This window comes from Diorhabda sublineata, chromosome 4, assembly GCF_026230105.1.
Source record: "Diorhabda sublineata isolate icDioSubl1.1 chromosome 4, icDioSubl1.1, whole genome shotgun sequence".
NCBI lineage: Eukaryota > Metazoa > Arthropoda > Insecta > Coleoptera > Chrysomelidae > Diorhabda > Diorhabda sublineata.
In genome coordinates, this window is record NC_079477.1 from 12,732,865 (window position 1) to 12,742,211 (window position 9,347).

Sequence of the window (9,347 nt, forward strand, 5' to 3'; positions counted from 1 at the left end):
TTCTTCTTTCTATGACACATTGCGATCGCGGGCTTGACATGACTGACATACATAATAAAAAGATGATGTAATGCAATCGCTATTATTTAAACTCTTGGGCATCAAGTAATTTGAAAGATACAATTAAGAGTGTTTAGAATTGAAAAATTTATTCGTTTAATATTTATAATCATTAGTTAGAATTACTCTCATCTCATTAGAAGCCCTACCAGTAATATTATTATTCAGCCAATTTGTACCAAAAAATTTAAACAAGGAGCTAAACAGTAGATCCCCTAAATTACCAACCAATCTCACTACGATTCTAATATTCTATTATTGCCCATATTACCACAAAACTACTTAACCAACAAATTTTTTTCTGAGATAGATTATATTTTCTTCCATACATGTGAAAGTACCCACTATTACTTCAATTTGAACACATTGCAAGTTTCTCCATGATTGACAATTGATTTGAAGGTTTGGCAAACACTTCTATGTTCAAATTCATCTCTTGATTTCTCAAGAGGTTCATAAATGACAGTATTTTCACAATTCTATTATACAAACTTCAATTTTTAAACTGCAGTTACTACTTCAGACATGAAAGTCATTCAAGTTATATAAAAAGTGGTAGTTGAGCAATTAATACTCATAAGTTATGTAGTAGTTGATGAAGTGATCAAGTTTCTATAAAAAACTCTGCCATTAAACCCTAGGTAACACCGGAGCTAGAATCGGGAGTTCAAAGTTCTTTTGTTATTTTGGGAGTGATTGGAGCACTTGGAAAGTATGTCCTGCCTTCTATGTTCTACATTAAATAGTGAAAATGACTGACTCAAAGTTACGACGAATGAGTCTCAGTACTTAAATTACAAACAAACTCGACAAAGATTATGGAGAGACTGACCACCACGACGACAGCCAAATATTAAGAAGGAAGTACGTACCCATCAAATAAAAAATAAGTACCTAATGACCTGTCGATTTCTCCAAATAAAACAAATATTGAAGTTAACACTTTCTTTGATTATTTTTCTTGTCGTACAAATATAGTTAATTGAAACTCAAGTGTAAGCTTGTAGTTTCTAAAATAAAAAAATTTAGTTATTTTAGAAAATCTGTCCACTTACCCCAACTTTTGTAGAAACTCTAGGAGAGCTTGAGTAGATTAATAAAATAAAACATGAGATATCCTTTAAAAATATTTATTGGCGCTTAAATATACAATGAGTAAATAATAGTATTTTTCTGAAATTAAATATAAATATTAAGATCAACAAATAGGGTAGAGAACTCAAGTAATTGAGTAATATTTTTAAAATTATTTACTTTTTTAAAAGCAATTCTTTAATTTTAATCAAATAAAATGAAATTCTTTACCCTTTGTTTTAAATAATTCTATGGTATTCTAAATCACTACAAATTTCTATTTAAGTTTCTCAAATCATCCAATAGTGACAATTCCAATAGCTCAATTAACAATTTTGTATGTATATTACTAAAAAATTAGTTATGGAAATATGGAAAATTCATGAGAAATATACATTTTTAATTTACAGGCTAAAGTCTTGAATCAAAGAAATTCTATATTGAATATCTTACAGAATTTTGTATAAATAAAAGTATAAAGAAACAACAAATTATTAAATTAAACGAGTAGAATCGTCAAATTAATGTTATGTTGTGATATATCAATTTTTGATCATGTTTGGAACTATGTAATCATACATATTTCAAATTAACGAATCAAAAGATATGCACATTGATGCAATTTTCTATAATCAATAGCAAAAAGCGTAATACAATGTTTTAATACGTCAGTCAATTTCAATCAAAATATGATCTAAACATATTTTCGTAAAATATTTGTTATGATTTAGATATTAAACTTCATATACTATCTCAACTGTACATATTCACGTTTATGTTTTTCTTTCATTCACTCTTTCATTAAAAAAACATTTCTCAGCTTTGCTTAATTTATAAATAAATAAATATTCCGAGATATCGTCACTTCTAGTATAAAATTTATGATTTTCACTATATTACCCATCATATTTAAATTATAGGAGATGATACGAAGGTTGTGATTCATCTGAGCATGTTTGGTAGCCCCCAGCTACGTAATAGTTCATATCGTTGTGATTACTTCCTACGTTGCTCAAACTGTCACCATGAATCACTTCATATTGGTTGGAATAAGTTGATTTATTCTGATCCCACTGTTGAATATATTGAGATGTACTGTAACTTGAAAACATTTGAGGTACATATTGACTTTGCTCAGAAAAGCGCATAAACCTATCTGGTGTAACAGCTCGTTCCGTACTAGTTACCACTTCATTGGAACTTGAATCATTTGTAGTGCTTGTAGGTGAGTTTCTGACGATTGATGAATTACCTTTATATTTTTGTTCCTTCTTGTCTTTCATCCGTCGGTTTTGAAACCAGATTTTTATCTGTCTTTCGCTAAGGCTGAGGCTTTCTGCTAGCTGAATCCTGTTTGAACGACAAAGATATTTATTACACATGAATTGTTTTTCCAATGTTACAAGTTGCTGTGAAGTATAAGCAGTACGCAGTCTTTTCGCGTTTCTCGCATTTGATGTAATCTTTGGGCTTGGAGTTTTTTCGCAGTCTGAAAATAAAATTAAATAGCATATTAGCCATCACTACAGCTATTATGTGGTAATTATATATAAATGATAAATTGAGTGAGGCAGCAATGATAAAAACGATAAATTAATAAAATGATAGCTAGAAATATTACAGCAGCATTCAGCCGAAATTTAGTTTTTTCCCCGAGATATAACAATTCAGATACCATCCTCAGTTACTTCATTTTTCGTTATATAAAAGAATTACATAAACAAAGAAAAGTAAGTAATTTATTTTTTTTTAAGTAGTAAATTTGTGTCACAGTCAACCATCTTTTCATGTTCAAATATCGATTAGAGATTGTACCAATTGTGTGTAATGGTTCACAAGAATGATTTTGTTCCTAGTCTTCTACCTTCTTCTATGTTCGGTTCCGGAGAACGTGTACGTAAGTAAGAGAATTAACGTGCGTAAGCAAAGAGTTTTTGACAATAAAACGAGCACTAAAAAATTTACACCATAGACCATGACTGGACCAGAAGTATCAACGTAAAATCCAGTCTCATATGTAAACACAACGTTTGTTCAATAGGAATTATTTTAATTGTCGTATAGTGGGCCTAGTCGATGAAATCGCTATGACATTGGAACTTTCTTTCTTGAGACTTAATCCAACTTTTTCCAGTTTTCTTTTAATGGTTTTGTCACAAATTCCTGCTTTTCAAGATTTTTCCAGAATCTTAAAGATTTGTGACTCTATTCCAGGTTTATAGTCATCAAAAGGATTTATTTAGATATTCACAATGTATATGAAATGAAAAAAAAAAAATTTCAATCGACCAAAGTTGTCGGAAATCTTTGCGCATTAAATTGGAAAAACCAGTAAATTAAATTAAATTTAAATTAAATTCTTTTTATTTTATTGTTATGTTTATTGTGACATATTTTTTTCGTAGTCATAAGAGAATTGATTAAATACAGTATAAAAGTAAAGTACCTATGTAAAAAAATTCTAAACAGGTCAAATATAAAAGGATTAATCGAGTGATTTAAATTTAAAGAAGATAAAGGTACTCTAATATTTCAAAATTATAGAAAATAATGATATGAAGAGAAAAAATAGCAAGCAGAATTGGAAACTTTCTGGAAAGTAACGATATCTACTACTAAACCAAAACACTCCAATTTAGTTATTATGTATATATTCTTTTAAAATTGAAAGTTTTATGTAGGGAATACTACACATACTACATACCTTTAGGATATACTATTGCAGTTGTCTCTCTGTTGGAAGGTATAACTTCAAATGGAATTTGAATGTTATGTTTAGGATTCGAAGCAAACTCATTCACATGGTTATAAGAAAGATTGTTGTCGTCTTTGTCGGACCATTTTGAAAATTCCATTGGCTGAAAGTATTAAATACATTCTATGAATTTAATGTTGAATTTAATGTACATGAAAGAGGTTTCTTGGTGAAAAATAAACAAATAATTAAATTCTAGAATACGAACAAATATTGATTCTATATTCATTTTTCTTTATCATCCCAACGATCTGAACAATTAAAAAATACTAATAGTATACATATTTATTTATTCAATATTCTGCAATTTACTTGCTACACCATTGGACTTATGAAATAGCTCATTTATGGGCTTATTCTGTACAAAAATGTGGGTAACAGTGCTGTTAATTTTCAATTTCCATAGATGTTATAAAATGTCAGATTGTTTAGAAAACGATTTTTAACATAGATATTAATTTTAATTTAACGTTGCTAATCAATGTTAAATTTAAATCTGTTGCGAACTGTTGTACAGAATAACCCTATTGGATTCGTATCACCTATGTAAATTCTAAGGTTTTAGGTTTGATTAATATATTGGCTAATTTAAAAAAGAGTTGACAGTAATGGAAATTTCAACTCTACACAACTCTATCCTACGAGTTGAACTGGTATTTTATCTACCATAAAAATTACTCTATTTCATATATTCGTCACCTGTATATTTGTATTAATCATCTTAGAGGTTATCATTGAAATCAATGTGTTAGTTGAGAAGAGAAAATTTCATCAATCAAATTAACGAGAAATGACATAATACCGATTTTTTCGTAAGCGAAAATAGATACAGATACAGATGATTGTTATATTTAGAATAATGATATTTGAAAAGAATAATAATTTCGACAAATTTCTAATAGTATACTTTAAATTTATTAAATTTAAAATGAAAAGATTTGGGACATTTGTAAAAGTACAGCAGGTTGGATAGGTTTTTTACGATAAAAACTTTGACAAAAAAGAGAAACGTATAGAAAAACGATATTTGATGAAACAAAATATGTCTTCTCTATATACGGGTTAATTAGTACTATGGAATTTCATGAAACATTTAGTACAATAGTTATTATTTCCTAATAATATTAACCACTTAAGAAGTAATTAAAACGAAATTATTCCATACGAAAATATGTGAAAGCTATTCAAGAAATTACTTACTATTTGTCGTCAAATTTTATGTTTTGAAATAATTTTTTCAATATGTTTGGTGTACCTTCTTTTAATTCGATTGCAAAAATATGTTGAAGATACTTTCTGATGGTATAGTTTGCGCAACAATATTTGTATTACCTGTGACTTATTTAGGAAGGAAAAACGAATGTGCTCTTGTTGCATCTTTCATGCAAATTTTATCTACATTATCAATTTTCTATTGAACGTTTGAGGTATACCTTCCCACTCAATTCCAATATCAATATTTGATTTTTAGGTGGCTTCTGGATACACAATTATGTATTGGAAAATTGATGACTGTCGCTCTAGCATCTCCTGGATGGATCTTTATGAAGTCATATTACATAGACAAACTCGGCTACGAGATAAAGATTCTGTCACCTCAAACAGTCCACGAATCTCCACAATAAGTTGTACAAATTATTCTCCTTAATATTGGTAAGGTTTCAACCTAATTTTGCACTTATCCGAAAACAGTACCAAATAATAAAGTAGCCCTTGATAGCAATTGATTTTCTACGTTAGAAGGATAATTGCGAACAATGTTTCTTTTGGAAAATACTTACTAGTTTTAGAATTTACCGTGCTATTTGCATTCTCTTGTAGAACGTTCAAGATTTCAGTGCAATTTATCACTAACTCTCGTAGTAGATACTTTTCCACAAACATTAGTATATTATGTACATATACAAAATTTACTATTTGTGGTTTTCGTTTGGTACGAAAGTACTTAGCAACCTTTGTATGTATTACTTATAGTACCTGGATGGAGCTACTGATAAAAAAATGTGAACTGGTGATTTATATATTTTTATCATCCCAGTTTTAATTTTGAAATCGGGTCCTAATCTAATACTTCCATCCATACAATATTGTGGGTATGTCGAGGATTTTCATTTGGATGATAATCTTTTAAGAAAGTTGTCGCTTAATTCTAGAAAATGTCACATATAACATGCCATGCATGAAGATCGGGATTGAATTAAAGTCAACCCCAACAAATTCCAAAATTTGCCCTTAGAATTTATGGCAACTGCAGATATAACGGGAAATTGGTGATGCTGCATGGTTTATCCCAGTTGTCCTTTTGATGAGTCAAAGGTTATCATTGTACTGCTTTGCTGGATTACTTATCAGTAATAATTTTCGCTTTTATTATGTGAATACACAGACTTGTTACCAGGAGCCTTGCATAATTGTATGGTACTTCTGATACATTTAAATTATGCAACAACAGTATTAACGCATTTTTTTCAATTTCAGTTCATGTGGTGGCAAATTTGAAATGTTGACACTATTAAGAAATTCTGCTGTCAATTTAACAGCTCCTTCAAATTGATCTTCCATTGTGTCATGGCTATAGTAAATTTTGTACTCTCTCGGAAGTTTGGCAACTATGTCATCATTAATTTTTTCAACATCTTTGTTGAGAGGCTTTCATCTCCTCATAATTTCCATTGGCTAGACAGTTACCAAATAAATAATCAATTAGGTTGATGCTTGAAATGATTTTCTGTGGCAATTGAATTTCTTTCACAGTATTTAGTGTCAGTTCGCCGTTGCCTAATTTTAGTGAATAATCAGCGCACCTATTTTTTTCTAGTTTTCAAAAGTCTTAAAAACGGACCATGAAGACCATCGCTTGATAGAAAGATTTGTTACATGTGTTTCCACATATATTAAAAGTAAATCAACTTTTAGTATTTCCATGAAATTATTAACCGGTTCTCTTTTCTATTAAGTCTTAGTCTCTTAGTCACTAATGATTAAGTGATATATACTAAATTTGCATTTTTCGAATACAATATTCTAATTTAATTGTTTCCTAATTGGTTAATTTTTTCTAATCGATATATTTATGGTTTATAGAATTGCAAAACTATGATTCTCTGTATAATGAATGAATTTGGTATCAAATATTCAAATTTTTGTCGTATCTTGCTATTCTTCTTTCCAGTAGTTTTTATTATTAAAAAACGTATCAAACCGGCTGTTGTTTTATCAATAAATTTTTTCAATATTGAAACATCGAAAACAAGAACTTTGAAAAATTAGATTTGACACAGTGAATATATATATATATATATATATATATATATATATATATATATATATATATAAATATTTGGACAACACATACATTGGAATGGTAACATAAAAAATTATATCTAGCTTTTATTATATTCTAGTTTATATTATTTTCATATTTTCTATTTTCTAGCCTAATTATAATAATAGATTTGAGTGAACTTCACAAATATACGCTGTGTTATTTGAAAAATGGGACGTAGGATTTATAATCTAAGCTTCTTTACAAATGTAATTCAAAAAAACATACATATTGTAAATATTAGTTGAAAATAAAGCATGAAAAATTCAAATGTATTAGACTAGATACTAGTACAAGATTAAATATATTTTTTAAAAACCACTTTGCTTCAATTAATAAATATCCCTGCAAAGAAACATTGATTGAATATGTCAGAAGTGTAAAGTTGACGTGGACGACTAAAATTTTTGAGGTTTCAAATCATATCAAATATGTTGATACCATTTTTGAATTCAATTTGATAAAAAGATATAATTTAACAAATAATTTCCAATGTCACCTATCACAGAGAAATTAATATGAATATTCATTTCTTTCTTATACACCTAGACAGAGGAACTTATATAACCAAGATAAAGAGATATAATGGTAACTAATATATTTAACTGTTTATTTAGTAGATGTTGAACTCAATCTGTTGAAACCAAATAGAAATAAATGAACTATTGTTTGGAGAACTTTTGAAATGAATTTATCGTTATATAATTTTCCACGGAACAACGTCATTATTTCAACAACTCAATTTTGATATCTGTGAATAGTGACATAGGAAACAGTTTTATAATAATTTAAAAAACTCACCAAACGATTCTCGATTGTGTATCCCGTAAATTGATAATCTTTTGAATCACTGAGAAGTTGATATTCTTCACTGTAATTACTATTGTTGTTAGACATATGGTTGAAGTAATTTTGATCAAAATCGCAACCATTCACTGGTGGAGACATAGTATCACTGGAGCTTGTTTGATCTTCTTTGAGTAATTGATTATAATAATCACTCTGAGTACCTACAGAATCTGTATAGTTATTATTAATAACAGTATAATTGTTATTAACGTAATTGAAAGACTGTGGTGACAGAGATTCACTGGAACTTCTTAAATCTTCTTTGATACTATGTTGATTATAATAATCACTTTCATCACAAACAGAAACTGAATATTTATTATTAATAATGTAATTACACGATTTTGGTGACATACTGTCAGTTGTAATATTATCCGTACGCTGCATTTCACGGAACTCTTCTGCATAAACCGACGACATTATTACAGTTCTAAATTCTGAATAATACTAAATATAAACAATAATTACGAAGTATTTATATCGGCTGAAAGAATACGCCCTCTATCTATCATCCAATAACATTTGAGAAAGTAATTAGAATTTCGAATGTTTATTGTTATCAGTTACAATGCCTGGAAAGAGAGTGAAGAAATAGAAATAGAAAATTTTTGATTTTGGGTCTCTCCTAATAAATAACGAACTTGATAATAAAATTCTTCCGATATTAACAACTGATCAGCAACCACATGTGTAGTAAAATAAAATGTGTTCTACTCATATTTCAAATTTTGACATCAATTTTTTAAAATGATTCAAAATAAAGGTAAAATAAAATAAAACTAAATAAAAATTTTCAATTTTAAATCTCGAAAATAATGAGTCCATTAGATTATATTAGTTTAGATTTGGTAACGTAATAGTTCGTTTGTTTGAATAAGAAATTCTAATACATCCTTTAAAATTTCTTTTGATAATCCCTAAACTATTAATCATACATTGAAAATTGACAATTAATTAAATTTGTTCAAACAATAATTCCGTGAAGGAAACATTAAATTAATACGTACTGTTCAGTTCATTTAAATGCTCAAAAATTTGAAAATACCATCTACCGATTTTTTATACATTTTTTCATACGGCACGAAGTAATTCTATTAACTTCGGCTCCACTTCTATCTTGCAACTAACATAGATTTGATCTACATTAACTTTGATTCAATATAACTTCATAGAAATAAATCTAGAGGCTTGACATTTAGAGGAAAACACTGGTCCAAAAATTCGTCGAACTTCACCTGCAAAGTGCGAGCGTGCACCATCTTGTTATAACAATATACTAGAAGA

At 28.5% G+C, this 9,347-nt stretch overlaps 1 protein-coding gene across 1 annotated transcript; it reads right to left on the bottom strand.

Moving 5' to 3' along the window:
- Window positions 1-1,174: 1,174 nt before the first annotated feature.
- LOC130442806 (homeobox protein Hox-A4a-like) lies at window positions 1,175-8,648 on the bottom strand. The gene is made up of 3 exons (XM_056777162.1): window positions 8,016-8,648; window positions 3,839-3,992; window positions 1,175-2,623 (listed from the first exon to the last, which is right to left on the bottom strand). The coding sequence occupies exons 1-3, from the start codon at window positions 8,481-8,483 to the stop codon at window positions 2,049-2,051; spliced, it is 1,197 nt and encodes a 398-aa protein (XP_056633140.1). The 5' UTR covers window positions 8,484-8,648; the 3' UTR covers window positions 1,175-2,048.
- Window positions 8,649-9,347: the final 699 nt, after the last annotated feature.